At 42.3% G+C, this 23,594-nt stretch overlaps 1 protein-coding gene across 1 annotated transcript in view; it reads right to left on the reverse strand.

Annotated features, from left to right (window-relative positions):
* The window catches only part of MYCBP2 (MYC binding protein 2), a 412,169-nt gene that overhangs the window by 207,087 nt on the left and 181,488 nt on the right, over positions 1-23,594 (reverse strand). Inside the window, exons 30-34 of the mRNA XM_084646996.1 lie at positions 17,764-17,860; positions 11,944-12,136; positions 10,730-11,004; positions 8,987-9,208; positions 736-927 (exon numbers count right to left, since the gene is read on the reverse strand). Of these exons, the coding sequence (XP_084503122.1) occupies positions 736-927; positions 8,987-9,208; positions 10,730-11,004; positions 11,944-12,136; positions 17,764-17,860 (979 nt within the window). The remainder of the gene's footprint in view (positions 1-735; positions 928-8,986; positions 9,209-10,729; positions 11,005-11,943; positions 12,137-17,763; positions 17,861-23,594) is intronic.

The raw sequence follows: 23,594 nt of genomic DNA on the forward strand, positions 1-23,594 counted from the left end.
AGTTATCCACTGGCCAGGTTGCTCCACTCTGAGGTCCAAGGAGCCCTGGATGGGTGGGTCTGTCAAAATGGAGGCACTTCTGGGTTTCCTCAACACTCCTTATCAGATTGGGGTGAAATTGAACAGTTCCTTATGAATACTGTGCACGATAGGAAGCAAAAGAAGGTTAGGGGAGTCCTTCTGCAAGGCTTGATATTGGTAATTAGAAACTTAGTTTGAGGAAAAAAATGCCCTTGTGGCAGAGGTGATGGTGATTAAAAGACCAATTGGTGGAGGGCATTGAAGGGAAGGAGGATGCATGCCTTAACAGCCAGTAACAGCTATCTGGCTTGTGTTCAGGAGCAGGAAGAAACAGTGGTCAAACAGTCTTTTAAATGAGATGACATTTAATTTTAACTCTACCTGAACAGTATTATTTGTAAATTCTCAGAAAGTTAATTCTGTACCCAAAGAGTAATTGCTGTAATTTTGGGGAAGGTGCACTGTATTCTTCAGCCATAACAAAATGGCTAATCGTGAACAGCACTTCAATAATAGAGAGTGATTACACAATTTAAAAAAATATTTTAGTGATTTGAGAGAGACTTCCTATACATATGAGGAACAGCAGTAAAACCAGTAACAATTTTCACACAGGTAGAAACTTTAAGTGCGACCACAGTAAATATTACACTCATAATGTACAAATATTGTAACACACTTATATCAAAGATAATTTTACAGAATCATTATTACCTCAGATCCCAGTGCAGAAGCTGTAAGTTCACTGACAATACTAGCAAGAAGGCCACAGGTATTGGAAACCAGGTGTGAAGAGAAGAGCTCATTTTCTCGTCTAAGACTGTTTCTGACTGGTAACACAACAATAACCAGCATTTTTTCTAGCACTTCCCGAAAGCTTGTCATCCCTGAGATATTTTCCTCATTCTGTGGTATGATAAGAAACATTAGAAATGACAAACAGTATCTCTATATACAAATCATCTTGTAATAAAAATTGAGACGTAAGTGCCTTTTTAAATTAGAACTTCAGATCACTTTAAAATCAAACCTTACGAAAAAATTTGTGACGCTAAATTCACTTTCCTACATTATGCATGAGCTCTGAATAAGATGATTAGCAGATTTATCCAGTAAAACTTCACATACATCAACGTATAAAATATTTTTATATCGTTGCATTTTTTGCATTGATGCTGACATATCTCAGAACTACAATGGTGATGCAAGTTTTAAATTTTGATTCCTTAAAATTGCACCGATACTCTGCAATCCAAGGAAAACACCCACCTCCTATCCAAAAAACGCCAACTTTTATTTGAAACGTGGGTCTACTTTAACAGAAAAAACCCTAAATTTTTCTGAGAATAAGGTTTACCAGTTCAACCATCAGTACCTCTACATAAAAGTAAACTTGTAATGAAATAATATAATTATCTTGCAATAATAATTGAGGTATCAGTACCTTTTTAAATTAGATCAGAACTTTTAAAAATCAAGACTTAAGGAAAATGTTGACGCTAATTCATGTTTAGTGTACAATCGTAGCAATTCAACAATTCATTCAGCCAGATATAGATTTATGTTTTTTCTTCTCAAATACAATAAAAACTAAGTTTCATTAAGAATATTATGCTATAACCTGAAAGACAATTCCTAGATAGGCTTGTGTATAGCCACGACGGTCATAATAGATCCTTATATTCTGTTACCTCATCAATAGCTGTATCCCAGCAATGGAATCTCTCCCTACTGGAGGAAACTGTCTCAGCTTTTTTCATATAGCATGAATCATACAATGAAAGTCAATGCAGAGATTAAGCAGATATGTATCAGTCTGCATGTCTTCTCTGTCCCAGAAGCTTCCGCTTTTTGTAAAGGTATGTCTACATTGGATAGTAAACCCAGGCTCTGAGTCAGCTTTGCACCCAACCCCCCGCCCCTCCCCACCATCCACCAGAGTGGATCTGATTTAAATCACTAGTCAGGAAGACTCGATTTAATCATGGATTTCTACATAAAAGTGCATTTTTTTTTTAAATCAGATTTTTATCCACCCTGCCATCCACACACAAAACCTTCTGAGAGGTGCCAGAAGCCTCTCAAGATGCAGGCCTGCTGACTAGCCCAGGGGGCATGAGTCTGAGTCAATATCCTACTGTGGCACAGGTCCAAGCCTGCTACCTTCGCAGTATGGATATAGGCAAAGCCCAGGTCACCAGACTTGTGTTTGGAAAGACCATCATTGCTATCCCACAATCCCCTAGGGCCTGTGTGTTCTGAACCTTCAGCCCCCAAAACTTTCCCACCTGACTTCCAGGAACTGGAAGCAACCTCCTGGTTAAAACAACTGCCTGGCATTTAACCCTCAGCATACTGCTAGCTGGACAGAGGAACACAGAAAGATTCTGATGAATCTGGTGTGAGGAGAACAAGAGCCATGGTTTCAGCAAGAACTCAAGAAATGAGCATGTGTGCACAAGCATCTTGGAGAGGCTGGCAGCACCTGTGCTCCACCAGCCCAGAGATAAATGCTGGGAGCAGGTAAGTCCTTCAAGAATGCCTTCCACAAACCCAGCGACAGAAACCACACCTCAGAGAACTCCCAGTCTACCTGCCCCTTCTACAAGGAATTTGATCAAGTGCTGGGGACCACACCAAGAGGCCTGAGCAGGGATGGCATGCTTATAACCACAGAGGCAGAACCAGAGGAGTGCCTGCAGTTGCTGGATCAACCCCTCAAAGTAACCCTGTTGCTGATGCCAGTACCAGATCAGGCTATGCTGCCAGAGCAGCTGCAGCACATCCTGGGCCCATATTCAGAGGATCTGTTTGGGGACAGCCCTGGGGAGCAGCCCACAGCCAAAACAGCAGCACAAACAAGCCCGAGAGTTGGAGCCTGGGAGATTTCCGCTACCATGGGGGGGGGGGGGTAGGGGGGAAGGAATTATTGCTAGTAAAAATGGGAGGGATTTCCAGGATATACCAAATTATATTATGTTAACAAGCAAAAGGTTGGTAGCATGCTTCCTTTGGGGGTGGACTCTACACCATTTCCAAAGCTGCTGCTCCCTCACCCTGAGGGATTCAAAGGGGATGGCAAAAAAAACCAGGGGGATGGCAAAAAAAGTTAAACAAGCAGTTAGCGTTAACTTTTTACTAGCTACACTCTTATTGATAGAAAAATGAGTTGATGTATTAGATTTATGGAGCTTACATTCCTTATTCCTGCAAGTACAGCACTGTCTAACTTCATCACAGTGGACCGTCCTCTTGGCTCAGCTGAAGTATCGTCAGTCCAAATGGTAGCAGTGAATGTATTTTGTCCTTGGCTGCCTATTCGGTCTATGCAGGAATGTAGAGTGGGTGTAAGGAGGCTGTAATGCATCTCCATCCTAAATCAGAATCTTATTGATTTTGTCACAATTTTTCACCCATTCCTGGCTGGTGATGCATGTGAACTTCTCACAGAGTATGTCTATACAGCTCCTGGCAGCAAGCCTCCCAGCTGGCGTCAACAAACTCAGCCTTACACTACAGCTAAACATATCTGTTGGTATTGTGGGTTGGGCTGGGGCTCAGACTCTGAAGCCTAGGGAGGTGCGTAGGCTTCAGAGTCCAACCCTCAGTCCAAGCCAAAACTTCAAAGCCCTGCCTACACAGCTAGTTTTGGAGTACTAGCCCGAGTCCAGCAACCCAGGCTGGGAGGCTCGCTGCCATGGGCTGTGTAGACATACCCACATAGTAGGAACTCTAGATGGTTAGTTAAATTCCAGGGCTGAGCATACTTATTATGGCTGCCTCTGTAGCTCAGAAGCCCTCTTCATTCATAGATGTGATCGGACACCAGATACCAAAAAATCTCCTTAGAATAGATGCATGGTGCTCCTCCGCTGGTCTGTAATGTAAGTTCTTGTTTCTACTCAGGCACTTCTAGGACAATGTCCTCCAGACTTTGTCTTGCCTGAAAGGACTGTAAAATCATAGTAACAGGGTCCTCTTCGTAGGAAACCTCAGTATCAATGGGAAAAAATATGGAGACTTGTTTATTATTTTAATTGATTTTGGTATGTCAATTTATCATGTCTCTTGGCTTAAAGCATGGCTTGCAGGAGCTTCTAAACCGGCCAGTGAGTGACGAATAAAATAAAACCAATTTATATAAAAATATCATATCCTGTGACCTTGAAGTACTGCAGCCTCTGAAAAAGGGCAATAGTCTTTTCCCCACCCCACACCCAGATCAGACAATGTGCTCTTATTTTCCTTATCAGATCCTTTCACCTTTGCTGGACAGACACAAGGAACCAGGAACTGGGGGAAGCACATTCTCAACTAATATGCAAGAAGAGTCAGGAATGAAATGATGCACGAATTTTGGCCAGGGCTGATGAACAGCTTGATTACAAGAGAGAAGAGGAGGCTATAGACAGAGGAAGGCAACCTAGCTAGCAGGAGGAGAAACTGATGGTGTAGTTCCTGCAACACGGCCAGAGATTGAGGAAGGAGGACAGGGTCCAGCACCAGGAGCTTTTTTAGAGGTTGCTCACTATCAAGCTACAAGCTCTAGCTCCACGTGCTGAGTACCCGCTCCATTCTACCACGTCCTGCAGCCTACGCAGTCAATGGACAATTCTGGGGTTGTCCGGTTCATGATTCAAGCAATAAACACTGCATGGGACAATAAAATGTATCCTGTACATGAGTCTGCACCTGTTCATCCGCAGCTTATGCATGCAAAGCACACCAGAATGGCCAAGGAGAAAAGGAACATGGGAGAACTGCTGTGGTGCCACTGTACAGACGAATCACCCTCTCCAGTTCCTTCTCTAGCATGAATCAAGAATTAAGTCTGCAGCAGAGGGAGGAGGATGGATAGTAGAATGCAGATAAGGACCACCTATCTCAAAGAACTCCAGCCACAGAACAGGTATGTAACCTCCCCATTTCTTCTTTGTGTATTCCATTCTGTGTGATTGATGAGCAGTGTCTATTCTGTTGGTGGGTGTGAGGAAGACTGGGACACTGCAGATGGGAGCACAGCAGTACCCAAGAAGTGTCAGCTTTCAAGGCTGGTACTAAGGCCTAATATCTAGAGAAGGTATGCATTGACTTACAATTACATAGGGACATCTCTCAAAAGCTATTGAAGCTGTCTGAGCCCTGGTAAAGTTGACTTTCAAATCTTGTAGTGGAGCAGTGTTAGTTCATAACACAGTAGGATGCACCCTCAGATCCACTTGGGAAGTCTTTTCAGACAATATGGCTTCCCTGCCATTCATTCTGCAAATGATATGAACAGCCTAGGCAATTTTCTAAATGGTTTTTATTCTTTGCTGATAGAATACCACTGCACTATGAACATCCAGAAAATGCTGACGTTTGTATTTGTTAGAGGTGTGAAGTTTCAGAAAAAAGTTAGGTGATGGGCTGATGGAGATGAAAGTCTGAAATCACTTTAGGAACAAACTTAGGATGCAGTCTCAACACAATCTTAACTTTGTGAAAGACTGTCTTGTGGGTTTGCCACAAAGTCTCCCACTTCATCCATCCAATGGAGTTGATGGCTTTAATGGAGAAATGATATAGGAAGCCAGACACCAATGATTCAAAAGGAGGCCTTGTTAGTGCTGAGAGGACCAGATTGAAGTCCCAAGATGGAGGAGATTTGCTTACAGTTGAGAAAGTTCTCACTTAAGTCTTTCAAAAAATGAATTGTTACACGATGGACAAAAATATAGCAGCCATCGATTAGAGGATGGCAGGCACTAATAGTTCCCAAGTGGACGCCTACTGAGCTAAGTGAAAGACCTGAGATCTTCATGGAGAAGAAGCTGTCCAGGACAGTATGGATGTCGATTTCTCCTGGAATTATGTGACAATTATTGGCCCAGATGGAAAACTGTTACCACTTGGATGTTTAGCATTTTCTCATGGACTTTTTTCAACTGTTGAGAATAGCACCAGCTGCCTCTGAACAAGCTTTTTCTAGGCTAAGTGCCCATCCGAAAACCAAGCTCCTATTCTCTTCACAGGGAGTCTTCACTCTTCACAGGGAGCTGTTGGGAGGGAGTCTCCCTCCTCTTGTGTGAGAGGGAGACTAACTTGTTTATACTGCCTGTTTGGTGAGTGAACTGTATGAAGCTAGTCATGTAGGTAACCACGTCTCACAAATGGGATTACACAAATGCAGGATGCCACATGACAAAGGGGCATGAAACAGGTACAAACTTGCATCTGTGGGCTTAGACCAAGTTGTGCAGCAAGCTCTTCTGTGGCCTGGAACCTGTCCTACTGAAGATACACTTTTGGCTGCGATCGAGTCTAGACTCGCTTCTACAAACGCTATGGACTGCGCTGGTGTCAAGGTGGACTTGACAGCCCAAAACATCAACACCATATACTAGCACTCTACCCAGATGTTACAGAACACTCAGGAAACTGAGCGTATGAGTACTGCAGGACAATGGCTAACATCTTCTCTTCACTAAGACAAACTTAGGTGTAGCTCAGACATAGCACAGAAGAGATAATGAAGTGTAGATAGCGCCTCTTTACTACACCTGACCCATGCTCAAACACTGAACCTACTCAACACAAACCACCCCAGACTTGCTAAATGTAAGTGGTAAATTAGATTAATCTGATATCTCCAGAGTGGTGTCATGGGTGAGCTAATCATCCATTTAGGGGAACATGTGAACTCCCAAACCGTGCAAGAAAGCCACAACCACCACCCAGCATTTTGTGAAAACTGGGACTGATGCCAGCTTCAAAGCCCTGAAAATATCATAGAATCGTAGAATCTCAGGGTTGGAAGGGACCTCAGGAGGTCATCTAGTCCAACCCCCTGCTCAAAGCAGGATCGATCCCCAAGTAGTCATGATGTTCCTCCTACAATTAATCTAAGATACTGTGGTGATACGGAATTATCCCTATAGGTAAGCAACAATAGCATCCAGGGCAGGAAAGAGAAGATGTGACCATCTTGAATTTTTCCTTGACCAAATACTGATTCAAGTCCATAGCACCAGAATGGGCTGGAGTCTGCGTGTCTTCGATTATCAGGAAGAAAATGGAATAAATGGCTCTCTTTGCCAGAAGGAATTTACTTCCTACTGTGTCCCTTCTTGATAAGGCCATACCCAAGAGTGTACCTAGAGGCCAGGGGCAATCTACAGAGGTTGGGCTTTTTAAAAAATTTCATCTTGCAGATAAACCATAATATTCAAGATCCATGTGTTCTAGGTAGCTAAGGACCATTAACCGGCATGGTAAAAGGCCCCAAACTCCCCCCAGTAAGGTGGTTTGGCAAGCTACAGCAAGTAGCTGACTGTCTAGATCAAGGGTAGGCAAACTTTTTGGCCCAAGAGCCACATCGGGATGCGAAACTGTATGGAGGGCCGGGTAGGGAAGGCTGTGCCCCGCAAACAGCCTGGTCCCCACCCCCTAGCCACCCCCCCCCCCCACTTCCCACCCTGAGTGCCCCCTCAGAACCTCCCACCCCCGCTCCCTGACTGCCCTGACCCCTATCCACACCCCCACCCCCTGACACGCCCCCCAAGACCCCATCCCCTATCCAAACCCCCTGCTCCCTCTCCCCGACTGCCCCCCAGGATCCCCTACCCAATGCCCTTTGCTGCCACCCCCTTACCATGCCGCTCAGAGCAGCAGGAGCTCGCAGCCCCACTGCCTGGATGGAGACAGACTCGCTGCCCACACGGCGTCATCACTCCAGGGGAGGGGGAACAGCAGGGGAGGGGCCAGTGGCTAGCGTCCCTAGCCAGGAGCTCAAGGGCCAGGTAGGATGGTCCCGTGGGCCATAGTTTTCCCACCTCTGGTCTAGATGTTCTGGAACCCTTCAAAAACCCTTCTTAAGTGCTTGTGGACAGGGGGCCTAGAATCCTTTCATTTCTGCTGCTAGTGAGCTGATTTGTCTGTGTAGGGACGTACTGGACACCTTGAAAGCCAATCATTAATGTAGAAAAACACATAATCACCACCACAAATAGTGGTGAGGAAAGTGAAATACAGCCATGCCCCTCTCAAGTAAACATCTACTCTGCCTTTAGTGGAGAGATTTCTGCTGTTCCCCAAAGCAGTTCTCCCCAGAGCAGGGAAGTTCTTCAGGTTTCTTCTTGAACTTTTGGTGGAACCCAGACTACCGCAGCGAAGCAGATCTTCAGGCTTCCAACTAAGAGCTGAGACAACAGCTCTCTTAATCCTATCACCCATAAGAAAAGCTTCTTATACAAGATTCTGGGCCCGGGCCAAGTCCATGTCTTCATGAACAATCCTTCAAAACATCTAGCATCTGTCATGTTGATTCATTAAAGTACAGTACTGGTTTTGAACATATACTATTATTGCTGCAGGACCCTGCTTCATTCAATGTGGAGGCTGTGTGGCTTGTGGGTTTTGTTTTTTTTTAAATCCTTGCTCATGTGTGGTCTCCTGACTCATTCACTGCAGACCTTCCCATCTCTGAATGAAGCTGGGATCTCCCAGGACCAGCCTCAATCACTGCTTACTCCTGCCTTATTTATGATCCAAAAGTAGTATGAGATCATTCATTAAAGCCCATCAGTCTCACTGATCATGGACACACATTAAAAAAAGCCTTACTCAGCTTATGTGGTCACATGTGCTAAGTCAATAAAAAACAGACTATTAATGAAAAATATGTAATAAAACTAACAGTAACAAAAGGGTATTTTCCCAAAATGTACTCAAATGACTAAGCTACTTTTGATTAAACTTTCCAAAAATTAATTCTCTCTAGTTGAGAACAAATATGGGAAGTTTCAGCCTAAAAGATGAATCTTTGACAAAGTTGTAAGCATCTGAAATAGGCCACTTAGAATGGAAACATGTAGGCAACCTCAGCTACAATCTTATAAACCGGACTCAAATTACCTTTCCATTCTAATGGTTTGCTGTCACAAAAAAATTAAATAAATAGATAGATTTCAGAAAATTTCCTAACCTGACTAAGTTTTTCCATATGGGCTACCAAGAGAGGGAAACGGTGGGCCAGTGCAGAGTCATTCTCGGTGCTGACTTGTTTGACCATGGATCGCAGCAACACCTCTCCATCATAAGTAATAGGAAAGATAGAGGTCAGCTTTACAGAAGTGTGACACAGGGCTGACATTACAGCTGCAAGAAGCCGGCTACTTGATGTTTTGAAATTTGCTTCCTGGATGTCCTTTACAAAAAAAAAAAGAAAGAAAATATCAAACAGTAAGTGAATTATAGGTTTTCAAATTCATACTACTATTTTGTGCACATTCCACCTTACATACCTAAATGGCCTCCATCACCATAGTACCTGAGAACCTCACAATGTCTCTGTGAAGTAGGGAAGTACTATTAACCCCATTTTACAGATAGTCTCTCTGCTCCTCGGTTCCTAAGTAACTTGCCCAAGGTCACACAGGCTATATTTCAGGCAGAACTGAACCCAGACCTCTTGAATTATAGTCTAGTTCTTTAAACAAGGGACCATTCTTCTATTCTCACAGTAGTTTCCTCTCTCCTAGTAACATTCAGGTTACTGTGCCACTAAAACTAATAATTTTTGTGCAAGAAGCTTCTACATCACAGTGAAAGGCTTTTTCCAGTGGCACTTTAGTTATTAAAGCTGTTTTTAAAATGTTTGCTGTAAGTAGCAAAGCATAAAAATGTCAATTCTCTTGTATATTTTACATTCACTGTTTGGCTCTCAAACGGTTTTTAGCTTAAGTTTATTAACACATTATTTCTCTCAAATGTTGTTTTACTTCCCCAAATTTATGACATTATCAAATTACAACTTTTAAACTTGAAAATTTTGTCCTCAGCTGAGCAATAAACTTAAGCATATGAATGATTTTAACAATAAAAGTTGGCCTTAGTAGGCTTCAAAGAATCAGTTTCATTTACAGCTATTCACGTGTTGCACCACATTAGGTCACAGCTTCAATAGGGACCTATTGTGACTGTGACACTCCCATTTATTTCAACGAGAGTTAGTCACCTAATGAACTCCCATTGAAATAAATGGGAGCTAGGCACCTAACCTGCATAGACACTTCTGAAAATCCCACTAGGTGCCTATCTGCATCTTTAGGAATCTAAATACCTCTGAAAATCCAGCCTGTGGTGACCAGAAACAATCTGCCAATTCACTAACTACAGTTAATACTTCCTTTGTTTCTTAAAGTTTTAAAAGTAAAGCTGATGCTTATTTTTTTCTTATGTATCCAGCACATTTAAAGTATTTTAATTTAATTAAAATGTTTTGTGCATTTTCAACTAAATATTTCCATCCAAAGGCAAATCCCACAAACACAAATACCAAATAAAAAATTATCCAGTAAATAAGTGCATCCTACATCATTTTACAAAATAGCGTGTCCAAAAGGTTATCTATAAAAGCCTTAAGAATTTGTTTGTCTTCCTCCTTTTCTATTACACCTTCTATCTGAGACTATACTTAGAATGTCATTGTCAATTCATAAAATAAACCCCCCAGAATATTGTACCTTAGATCATAAAACAGCAGGTATAGGATTTATAGTATATTTATAGAAGTGAATAGCACAACTCGAATTGTAAAAGCAGGATAAAAATTAATCTAGATAAAAAAAGTGAAAAAAAGTAGAATAGGAATCTTATTTTTGTGTCCCTTTAGAGCACAGCACAGCATTCTAAGAACTACTGTTCAGTGATGTTATTTAGCATATACCTGATCTAAACAATTCAGCAAGTCACAGAGGCAAGCCCATTGTAGAGCTGGTGTTGGACAGAAAGAGTGAAAGCAGGCTGTGAAAGTGTTATGACATTCTTGAAGAACAGCTTCTAGAAGACTCAGGGGCTGACTGAGATATCCTTGGGGGTCATTGTCCAGCTTTACCATACAGTGATCAACACCTTCAGATAGAATTTTTCTTAGCAAGGTTCTTGTTTTCCCAATGCAGTCTGCTAACTTGCTAGTTTCCTCTACAACAGCCTTAGCAGTAGCTAGAAGGTGACAAGAAGCAGTACATTAAATTTACAATTAACAAAATATCAGTGTATATTCTTGTCTATTAAAATGTAAATTATAGTCAGTAGCTATACACAAAAGTTACACAGAAAGTTAAAAATAGTACTTACACATTTTTAACAAGAGAAAATTTAAAAGCAGTTTTGTAATTGTATATACCAACACAAAGCAAGACAAATCAAAATTAAGCAACGTTAAATATACGTAAGAACTTGAATCTTTTCAGTCCTAGATCCTAATGAAACAAAACAAAGATATACAGATGCTACTTTTCAGAGTAGCAGCCGTGTTAGTCTATATCCGCAAAAAGAAAAGGAGTACTTGTGGCACCTTAGAGACTAACAAATTTATTTGAGCATAAGCTTTTGTGAACTATAGCGAAGTGAGTTATAGTTCACGAAAGCTTATGCTCAAATAAATTTGTTAGTCTCTAAGGTGCCACAAGTACTCCTCTTTTTTTTTTTTTACAGACGCTACTGAATTTCAATAAAGATGCACTTAGCTTGCAAGTGTGAAAACAGCAAACACATTTGCTTTCAAATTTTAATGGATTACGTTTACTAGCAAAGCAAATACTATGCACAGAAACTGGTTAACAAACCACAGAGTAGTCCTGAAGACATAATTATGCACTTAAGCATGAAAATATATTTCGATATAATTAGGAGGTTAATCCAACACGTGCAGTTATATGTTCCATTAGGTACATAATTGATAGTGCAAAAGTTTCCTATTTCTGAATGTATCAACCCCTACTCTCTTAAATTGCTCCAATAAAAATATTTCAAACTGTGCTACAGCTGCTAAAAATCAATTATTTGAAAATTTAGTTTATTACTCAAGTTATCTCCATATTGTACGTTACCTGTCTGCTGATAAATATGATTCACATGCATCAGACCAAACAATATTACCTGACATGGGGTATATCTCACACGTGTAGACCCTCAGCAACCTAAGACAACAACTGCCCACAAAACGCAACCGCTCTAGATCAAGAAGGGTAGCTGTATACTGGAATCCTTTCAATCCCCGAAGCTCCTCAACTCCTAGCACTAAGGTTGTCCAACTCCAATGAAGAATGCTCAGCAATGACTCAAAGCATTCCTATTTCAGGAAAGGAAAAAAAAAAGTCAAGTTCAAATTTCTAAGGAAGATTATAAACTAATGGCACCTATCTCCATCTGTAATATAAAAAAACTCTTACGTCAATACACACACACAAAACCTTACTAACCACATTAAAGAGTGCTTTTAATTTGAGTATGAGAAAAGAAAGAAATGCAGGATCTACTTCACTATTATAACACAGATACACCCCAGCAGCCTGCGTTGTATACAACAATACCTTGTGAGTGGAAACTGAAAACTGAAGATAAGCCTCTCTATCATATATAAAATATTCAGGTGATCATCATAGCTGATAGCCCTAATTAATGTATAATGAATTAAAATAAGCTTTCAAAAATTGTTTTTAGTTGTTGAATAAGAACCATGGACAATTTTCAAAATATACTTATTTTCAACTGAGTGCATCCTTGCCTTAATGAAAAAGAATCTATAACTACATGCCTGCTGCTGTCAATGTCAGAGCTTACAAGCTAACCAGGTTTAATACTATGTCAGTACTTGGATGCGACACTGCCTAGGAACACTTAAGAGTTCTGGAGAAAAAAAGTGTTGGTTATTTATTAAGTGCCCTAAACAGAAAAGAGAAAGGATGTCCCCATCCCAAATAGTTTACAATTCAGGTTAAGACATGACATGATATGAGAAGGGATGACAAAACATAGGTTTGGTGGAGAGTAATTGTTAGTTTGTTTTAATGCTATTATTAAAAGAAGGCAACAAGGGTTTTCTGGCCACATGGAAAGTTTTAAGGAGAAACTTAAAGGACGACAGCAGATAACAGACTGGGTAATTAAAGGAGTTTCAAACACAGATGGCCACATAAAAAAGGACATTAAAAAAAAGCTGGTGAATGTAACAGGGTGGGCTGCCTCCCTAGTGCCCTGCCTCATTTTCCTCTTCACTCAGGTGTCTCAATAATTCCATAAAGACTTCTGCCCAATAAAAATTCCCCTTCTTGAGGTCTGGTTTATTAGCATAAAATAAACTCAAAATAAAGTCTCTTCAGCCTCAGTCTCACACTGGGCACAGCCACTCCTCCTTGAGGTCTGCCCGCCTTCCTTCAAGCATTCAAACACTCTTCTGCTCCAGTTCCAACCTGGGCACAGCCCCTTCTCCTGATGGTCTGGCTTACTGCTCTCCCAGTACTTCTTGCCTGGATCTTAGCTTTCTCTGCCTTTTCCAATGCCTTCTTCCCCATTGGTGACTTCCCTCTGCTGAATCAGGGCCCTGCAGGAGCCTTCTTCCTCTCTGCAGTGTTTGCAGGCATCTTCCAACACCAACCTACAGTCTCTTCTCTCTTTAGGCTCCCTCCTTATCTACCCCAGGACTGATCTGGGTTACCTGACCTCCTCATTCTCCCCATCTAGGGAGGAGAGTTGGTCATGGCACAGATGGAGCTGGGCTCATCTCCCCTTAAAGGAGCCAGACACGCTGTACCAGTGAAGAAAATTAAGATGTGGAAATATACTCCTGGAGGCAGAACCTTCAGAAAATTATTAGTTGCCAAGTGCTGACCGTATGGTTGGTGCTGTACAAGACAAGACGTAAAGTCATGTGATAAAATTAAAAACTAAATTAATCACCATTTACAACCAATAAAGATCCCATGGCACTCTTTGTAAGACAAGGATGTCCATGATCCAACTCACTATCTGTTTATGTAAGGGTCTCCATAGAATGTCAACAGTTCTTTATTCTGTCTTAGCGCTGGGCTGATATGCAGTGTTCAACAGATGGGGTCTTCCACTCCAGAGTTAGCTGCATTTCAGTGCCCTATGTATATTCCTCACCTCACAGAGTGTAATGAGGCTTAAGTAAGTGCTTGGAGATCCACAAACAGCATGCACTCTGGAAGTGCAAAGTAATTTAATTTATTCAGGAGAAAAACTAATCTCAACAGTAACTACTTAGGAATCAGTAATATTCTGAAGGGAGCACAAGACAATAGATCGGGGTGGCCAACTTGAGCCTGAGAAGGAGCCAGAATTTACTGATTTACATTGTCGAACAGCCATAGTAATATGTCAAAAGAAGAAAAGGAGTACTTGTGGCACCTTAGAGACTAACAAATTTATTTGAGCATAAGCTTTAGTGAGCTACAGCTCACTTCATCGGATGCATTCAGTGGAAAATACAGTGGGGAGATTTATATACATAGAGAACATGAAACAATGGGCTTTACCATACACACTGTAACGTGTGAGATCACTTAAGGTGAGCTATTACCAGCAAGAGATTGGGGGAAAAAACCTTTTGTAGTGATAATCAAGGTGGGCCATTTACAGCAGTTGACAAGAACGTCTGGGGGGGGGGCGGGGGGGGAGGAAGAGAAATAAACATGGAGAAAAAGTTTTACTTTGTGTAATGACACATCCACTCCGAGTCTTCATTCAAGCCTAAGTTAACTGTATCCAGTTTGCAAATTAATTCCAATTCAGCAGTCTCTCCTGGGAGTCTGTTTCTGAAGTCTTTTTGTTGAAGAATTGCCACTTTTAGGTCTGTAATCGAGTGACCAAAGAGATTGAAGTGTTCTCCGATTGGTTTTTGAATGTTATAATTCTTGACGTCTGATTTATGTCCATTTATTCTTTTACGTAGAGACTGTCCACTTTGACCAATGTACATGGCAGAGAGGCATTGCTGGCACATGATGGCATATATCACATTGGTAGATGTGCAGGTGAACGAGCCTCCAATGGTGTGGCTGATGTGATTAGGCCCTATGATGGTGTCCCCTGAATAGATATGTGGACACAGTTGGCAATGGGCTTTGTTGCAAGGATAGGTTCCTGGGTTAGTGGTTCTGTTGTATGGTTGCTGCTATTTGCTTCAGGTTGGGGGCCTGTCTGTAAGTAAGGACTGGCCTGTCTCCCAAGATCTGTGAATGATGGGTCCTCCTTCAGGATAGGTTGTAGATCCTTGAGGATGAGTTGGAGAGGTTTTAGTTGGGGGCTGAAGGTGATGGCTAATGGCGTTCTGTTATTTTCTTTGTTGGGCCTGACCTGTAGTAGGTGACTTCTGGGTCCTCTTCTGGCTCTGTCAATCTGTTTCTTCACTTCCGCAGGTGGGTATTGTAGTTGCAAGAATGTTTGATAGAGATCTTGTAGGTGTTGGAGCAAATGCGGTTGTATCGTAGAGCTTGGCTGTAGACAATGGATCGTGTGGTGTGGTCTGGATGAAAGCTGGAGGCATGTAGGTAGGAATAGCGGTCAGTAGGTTTCCGGTATAGGGTGGTGTTTATGTGACCATCTTTTATTAGCACTGTAGTGTCCAGGGAGTGGATCTCTTGTGTGGACTGGACCAGGCTGAGGTTGTTGGTGGGATGGAAATTGTTGAAATCATGGTGGAATTCCTCAAAGGCTTCTTTTCCATGGGTCCAGATGATGAAGATGTCATCAGTGTAGCGCAAGTAGAGTAGGGGCATTCAGGGACGAGAGCTGAGGAAGCGTTGTTCTAAGTCAGCCATAAAAATGTTGGCATACTGTGGGGCCATGCGGGTACCCATAGCAGTGCCGCTGATTTGAAGGTATACATTGTCCCCAAATGTAAAATAGTTATGGGTGAGGACAAAGTCACAAAGTTCAGCTACCAGGGTTGCCGTGATATTATTGGGGATAGTGTTCCTGATGGCTTGTAGTCCATCTTTGTGTGGAATGTTGGTGTAGAGGGCTTCTACATCTATAGTGGCCAGGATGGTGTTTTCAGGAAGATCACTGATGGATTGTAGTTTCCTCAGGAAGTCAGTGGTGTCCCAAAGATAGCTAGGAGTGCTGGTAGCATAAAGCCTGAGGAGGGAGTCTACAAAGCCAGACAAGCCTGCTGTCAGGGTGCCAATGCCTGCGATGATGGGGCGTCCAGGATTTCCAGGTTTATGGATCTTGGGTAGCAGATAGAATACCCCAGGTCGGGGTTCCAGGGGTATGTCTGTGAGGATTTGTTCTTGTGCTTTTTCAGGGAGTTTCTTGAGCAAATGCTGTAGTTTCTTTTGGTAACCCTCAGTGGGATCAGAGGGTAATGGCTTGTAGAAAGTGGTGCTGGAGAGCTGCCTAGCAGCCTCTTGTTCATATTCCGACCTATTCACGATGACGACAGCACCTCCTTTGTCAGCCTTTTTGATTATGATGTCAGAGTTGTTTCTGAGGCTGTGGATGGCATTGTGTTCTGCATGGCTGAGGTTATGGGGCAAGTGATGCTGCTTTTCCACAATTTCAGCCCGTGCACGTCGGCAGAAGCACTCTATGTAGCAGTCCAGTCTGTTGTTTCGACCTTCAGGAGCAGTCCACCCAGAATCCTTCTTTTTGTAGTCTTGGAAGGAAGGTCTCTGTGGATTAGTATGTTGTTCAGAGGTGTGTTGGAAATACTCCTTGAGTCGGAGATGTCAAAAATAGGATTCTAGGTCACCACAGAACTGTATCATGTTCGTGGGGGTGGAGGGGCAGAAGGAGAGGCCCCAAGATAGGATAGATTCTTCTGCTGGGTAAGAGTAGTATGGTTGGATAGATTAACAATATTGCTGGGTGGGTTAAGGGAACCACTGTTGTGGCCTCTTGTGGCATGTAGTAGTTTAGATAGTTTAGTGTCCTTTTTCTTTTGTAGAGAAGCAAAGTGTGTGTTGTAAATGGCTTGTCTAGTTTTTGTAAAGTCCAGCCATGAGGAAGTTTATGTGGAAGGTTGTTTTTTTTATGGGAGTATCCAGTTTTGAGAGCTCATTCTTAATCCCTCCCTGTTTGCTGTAGAGGATGTTGATCAGATGGTTCCGCAGTTTCTTTGAGAGCATGTGGCACAAGCTGTCAGCACAGTGTATGGGGTATGTGTACGTGATATGTGTGCCCCTCAGCAGCTTCCCCCACCCGCTACCAGCTTTCCCCACCCACCAGTAGCCCTGCAAATCAGAGCCTCCTCCTCCCATCTCTCCCCGCACCTCCCGATCAGCTGTTTCGTGGTGTGCAGGAGGCTTGGGAGAGAGGGGGGGGAGAGGAGGATCGAGGGCACGGCATTGTGGAGTGGGGGCAGGGCCTGTGGCAGAGCCAGGGGTTGAGCAGAGAGCACTGCCTGGCACATTAGAAAGTTGGTGCCTGTAGCTCCAGCCCTGGAGTTGGTGCCTATACAAGGAGCAGCATATTAACTTCCGAAGAGCCACATGTGGCTCCACAGCCACAGATTGGCCACCCCTGCAATAGACAGTACTAGGTGCCTCAAAACTGCGTGGAATCATTAACAACTTATTAGCTGGTAAAGACAACGATTTGTGATACTATCAATACATATGAATATTTACACATCAAAGGTGAAGGCAATTTTCCAAACTAGCTTACTCATTAAAAGGTAAAAACATACTGCAATAAATATGCAGTTATATTTTCTGGACAACCATAATGATAATCAAAGTTTACTCGGACATGAGTTTGCATTTGAATGTTGACGGAGAACTGAAAAAAACTGCCTTTAATACATGAATACATCTAGCTTCCTCTCAATGTATGTGAATTTTTATTAAGTTGTAGCGGAAAATACAGTAAAATTAAAAAAATTTCCTTGAAATTTTTTAAATTTTGCAATCAGAAATGAATACATAGAAAATGAAGACTGTAACTGGTACTCACCACTGAGACAGTTCTTGCAAATGACCTCTTTAAAATATGAACAGGCTCGCTGGTTTGCTGTTTTCCTTTTGATGCACTGCCATCACTTGTTGGCAGCCTGAAAGCAAAAATTGAGAAATGAGATGATAAATCTTGACTGTGTTTTTAAGCGTGTTTTGTTTTATTATACTGGTTAGTGACAATGCAGTACAGGGATATCCTACTGGGATTACCTAGAAATGTTACTTTAGAAATGAAGTGAAGTAAACAATTCTTCTCAGAGAAATAGATCTGCCAATTTGGATTCTGCACTATTAGGAAGGAGGGCTGTCCTTCAAACAAACACTGATGAGTAAGGCTACCTTTTAGTCACAGGTATTTTTAGTAAAATCATGGACAGGCCACTGGCAGTAAATAAAAATTCATGGCCTGTGACCTGTCCATGACTTGTACTATATCCCTGACTAAATCTTGGGAGTGCTGTGGGTGCTGGAGGCAGCGGCCCAGGAGGTGCTGCAGGTACTCGGAGGCAGGGATATGGGGTGCAGCAAGTGTTTGGGGTGGGGGGTGCAGGTGCTGGGGAGGGGCAGTCCAGGGGGACTCAATTCAGAAGCAGTGACATGTCCCTCCTTAAGCTCCTATCTCTATGAGCTGCCAGCTCCGCAGCTTCCATTGGCTGGGAACCACTTCCAGGGAGACCCCCCCCCCCAAGGTAAGCACGACCCAGAGCCCTCACCCCCTCCCGTGCCCCAACCTCCAGCCCCACCCAAACTCCTCCTGCTGCTGGGGGTGTATGTGGCCTGAGACTGCCCCAGAAGCCACACCAGCGGCTGCAGAAATCATCGAGTCCATGATTTCCAGAGATTTCAGTGACATTTTCTGCTCTGGGGATGGAACAGTCAGCAAACAGCCCCACAGCTCTCAGCCACTTCTGGCAACGGGCCCCCAGCAGCTCCTAGCCGCCAGGCAGCAGGGGGACCCCAGAGCTGTGGGTAGTGGACCCTCCTCCATCCTCATTTGTCATGGATGTTTTTAGGAAAAATCACAGACAGGTCATGGGCTTCCGTGAATTTTTTATTGCTCACGATCTGTCTGTCATTTTTACTAAAAATAGCTGTGACAAAATCTGAACTTTACTAATGAGTTTTTCTGTTTTCATTATTGCAAGTTTTCCTTCTGGCATTGAGAACACAGAAAAATACAGAAGAAGGCACATGACCTCAGGAGAAACGTCCAAAGATTTGCTTAATTCAGGATCCTTTTATGGTGAAACAGAATTAAGATGCAGAAATAGAGGGAACGATGGATTAGCAGGTACGCTCCTATGAAACCCAAATTACAGGTAGAATAATGTTGTCCCGTTCTCCAGCAGAGTGCATTTGATAATCCAGATTCAAGACTACTGAGACGCAGGCCCAAAGTAGTGTCACACAAAAGGAAGGCAGGAAACGAACACACACAGAGAGAAATTATGACTTAGGAAAGAAGTACCATCTGCAGGTCTTTGTGTTTCAAGGCTGCAGACTTGGACATCTAGATGGCAATCCCTCACAAAGGTGAAATAGTGAGGATTAGGCGGCAGGTTTGCAGAACTTTGATTCTGATCTACTTATATATTAAATTATACTTCTAGCAGGTCATCCAAATTATTGCATTTATGGAAGGGAACCCTCCTAGACAGGAAATTCTCAGAGTCTGTGAAATAAAGAACACAGAGCTTTTTTGTACTGAGGCACAGTCATGTTAAGACCACATCTTCACTGAAGTGAAAAGGGAAACTCATCCCGCAGAAAATAAGGAAAAGATTGTCAAGGCTATTATACTTAAGTGAGATTCCAGGTTGGAAGGTAAGCCTTGACATGGGATTTAAGATTAGAAATGGTCTTTAAGAAATGGAAAATATGAGTGTGCCTCACAAGAGGACCCTGTCTCCCAGCAAATCCCAAAGTGAAGACTTGTCCTTTAATTTCAATGACCTAAAGACCCTTCCCTTAAGCTGTAAAGCACTGTTTTTCAGAATATTTGGAGAAGATTAAACTTCTTGCGCAGGTGAGGAAAAATGCACGTTCCTAGTGCTTCCTTTTCAGTTTCAGGTTTGTACCAGAAAGCCCAGTGAAGCATGTCCAAGGAGAGTGATATTTTCACTTGTGGGATGGAGATCTATCTGAAGGGGCCTCAGGAAAATGGCTTCTTGGTCAAGATGGGCAAATTAGAACCAGCATGTGGTAGTCCTTCACGGACTTCCTGAAAACACAAGGAGTCATAGAAAGAAAAAGGTGTATATATAAGAAAGCAATTTTCCATGGTTGACTGGAAAGCAGGATAAGAACTTCTGAAGTTTTGACAGGAAGGAAAGTCAAAGAAATGCTGTTGAGAAGTGGTATTTCATGGCTCATCCAGTCTACAAAAAAGTGTTTTAGCCCCTACTATTTACCTGAATCAAAGTTATAGGATTCTACATTGAAAATTATTTACAATGGCCTTGGATTCCCCTCCTTCCCTGACCATGCTGGCAATGTATAGCCATCCAGTTGTCTAACCCCGATCACAATGGAAAGCAAGAAAAAAGAAAATGGCAAATTTAAAGTTCAATGGCGTTGGGGTCTAAAGGGCTGATTTGCTGACATGGTCAAGACGACGAAATTTAAGTACAACGGGGGGGACAATCACAGCAGCTATCAATCCAAAAACTGTTTCCCATAGAGCCCTGTCTTTAGCAAGATGCAGAGATGATGTTTCAAAGGAAACTGTTCTTAGTCATCCAATAGGACCCGTGATTCCATGCTGATGGAACAATGATAAGAATAGACAGAGCTGAATTTTGGCATCAGCTAGAAGCTTTCAAGCTGAAAGAATCCATGAGCTAAGAGCACGCAACAAAGAAACCAGTGTATATCAGAGATGCCATGGCTGTCATACAAATGATGGCTCTGAGACAAATTCCACACATTTGACGAATTGGCTCCTGAGTACTTAATGTAGGTTCTGAAAGGATTTGACAAAGCTAATTCTGTAACTGAAGTCTGACTGATATGACAGCAATAACTGTGAAAAGTGCAGAAAGACAGCACCAGACATGATCTAAAGTTGGATGGAAGAAATACCAGCTGATTGGTGGATTTCCTATGTCTTCGCTGAAAAGTTTCTAAATGTGGCACCCAACAAGCAGTCACTTGTAAAATTCCGCTGTGAATGTATGGTTCATAATGCACCTGAGAGTGCAGAACCACACCCAGAACAAACATTCCTCCTAGCTGGAGGCTTTTTCAATGGTGAAGTAGCAAAGTCCATCATCAGTAGAGGTGTTGAAGCCCAAGACTTGTACAGCATTCAAGAAGCAGCGAACACAAGGATGTTTCTGCATGCTGTATATGCCAATATGGCTCTTGGGTCTCTTGGTATCAAATCTACAGTAATTAGATCAGATGGTACAGATGTTTTGATCCTTGCTGTTCACTACTTTCCAAAAATGGAATATACTGACAACCTGGATTGAGACAAGCACCATTACCAGCACAACTGAAACGCGTCACTTCATAACCTGCGCATGCAATGTATAATACACTCACTTCTGACTTCTGCAACATACACAACAACAGGATGTGACTCTGTCATCCCTATTTGGTATTGGGAAAAATCTGTGTTTAACTTTGTCAAAATAAAAGGAGCTTACTTCTTCAGAGATCCGCCAAATTGGTAGAGAGTGATGGATAAGCTGCAATTTCTGAGGCAAGGAAGTTGGTAGTCGTGTTGTATGACCAGAGCAATTAAGAAAAGGAGACCCATAGACATCTGACTTGATTACACCTCAATCTAGCCATCAAAAAGAACAAGTTACTGGCCAAATTCCCCCCATGTGAAGATAGTTTTGAAGAGCATATCAGCAAACAAAGATTTGGATGTCTTTGCACATAGGTAAACCAGATATTGGATCATCCTTGCAATATGGATGGAAAAATGTGGATGATGAACTACTTCCTGTATTCTTCAAGGGCCCAATGATACCTTAGCTTCAAGATCCCCTTTGTACCTGGACCCTTAAGGACAATCAAGTGTGCCTGTAGTCACAACAATCCTCCCTGCACAGAACTGTGTACATGTTAAGACAATGAAGACTGTGGTAACCCATGCACTCGCAACAGAATACATAAAAATGATGAACAAGATGATAATGATATTGACTAGAAATGTCACCTTCATTTCAATGATACCTGTACAAATTCATTATTAGATTTTAGTTTACTCTTTAGTTTGTTATGATGCTTTGAGGTCACAAAGAAATCCAATTTTATGTCTTGAAATAATGAGTCATTAAACTAACGGAAACGAATGCAAATATTTTAACATGCTATGCTGTTGTAGGGTAAACCCCTTTGAAATCCCTCCTGGCCAGGGGAAAGCTCCTCTTACCTGTAAAGGGTTAAGAAGCTAAAGGTAATCTTGCTGGCACCTGACCAAAATGACCAATGAGACAAGATACTTTCAAAAGCTGGGAGGAGGGAGAGAAACAAAGGGTCTGTGGGTCTGTCTATATTCTGTCTTTGCCGGGGATAGACCAGGAATGGAGTCTTAGAACTTTTAATAAGTAATCTAGCTAGGTATGTGTTAGATTATGATTTCTTTAAATGGCTGAGAAAAGAACTGTGCTGAATAGAATAACTATTTCTGTCTGTGTATCTTTTTTGTAACTTAAGGTTTTGCCTAGAGGGGTTCTCTATGTTTTTGAATCTAATTACCCTGTAAGGTATCTACCATCCTGATTTTACAGGGGGGATTTCTTTATTTCTATTTTTATTAAAAGTCTTCTTGTAAGAAAACTGAATGCTTTTTCATTGTTCTCAGATCCAAGGGTTTGGGTCTGTGGTCACCTATGCAAATTGGTGAGGCTTTTTATCCAACATTTCCCAGGAAAGGGGGGGTGCAAGTGTTGGGAGGATTGTTCATTGTTCTTAAGATCCAAGGGTCTGGGTCTGTAGTCACCTAGGCAAATTGGTGAGGCTTTTTACCAAACCTTGTCCAGGAAGTGGGGTGCAAGGTTTTGGGAAGTATTTTGGGGGGAAAGACGCGTCCAAACAGCTCTTCCCCAGGAACCAGTATTAGTTTGGTGGTGGTAGCGGCCAATCCAAGGACAAAGGGTGGAATATTTTGTACCTTGGGGAAGTTTTGACCTAAGCTGGTAAAGATAAGCTTAGGAGGTTTTTCATGCAGGTCCCCACATCTGTACCCTAGAGTTCAGAGTGGGGGAGGAACCTTGACAGTTGTTTATGTCCATTTCTATGGTAAAAGCACCACTTGACATTTCCACATCACATCTCACCCTCATTGAAAACATAGTAAGTTTACAAATGATATGCATGTGTGCAGAGAGGGTACATATGTCAACCCAATCAGTGGTGTGCCCCTCATCCATATTACTGTACTTTAAAAAGTTGCTTTAAAAGTGCCTAAGCACCGGGATAGGTGCTTTTTTATTTCTGTACTGTAAAGCAAAATATAGAATTAATTGACATTGGAAATACAACTGTCAATTCTACTCCGTTGAAATAGCCTACAGGTAACCACCTGAATCTGAAAAGGTCTCTCTTGAAACTACGCTGGAAAGTTCTCTTTCCTGTAAGGACAGAGAGCAAGCTTCTCCAGTCTTGGCTTTCAGCCTTGATATTTTGTTGCTGTTGTTTTAGGCTTCCGAGACTTTTTTTTTTTTTTTTAAAAGGTAGATCAATGTGTCTGAGGCTTAGCCTTCGACTTTTAGCCTCAGAAGAGAGTATCTGAATTGGGGGTGCGGGGGGGGGGGGTGCGGGAGGAGTAAGTTTATTGAATGAATGGAATGAAATGGAAAAAAGCTGGGAAAG

The sequence above is a fragment of the Lepidochelys olivacea genome (assembly GCF_965140295.1).
Source record: "Lepidochelys olivacea isolate rLepOli2 genome assembly, chromosome: 1".
Taxonomy (NCBI): Eukaryota; Metazoa; Chordata; order Testudines; family Cheloniidae; genus Lepidochelys; species Lepidochelys olivacea.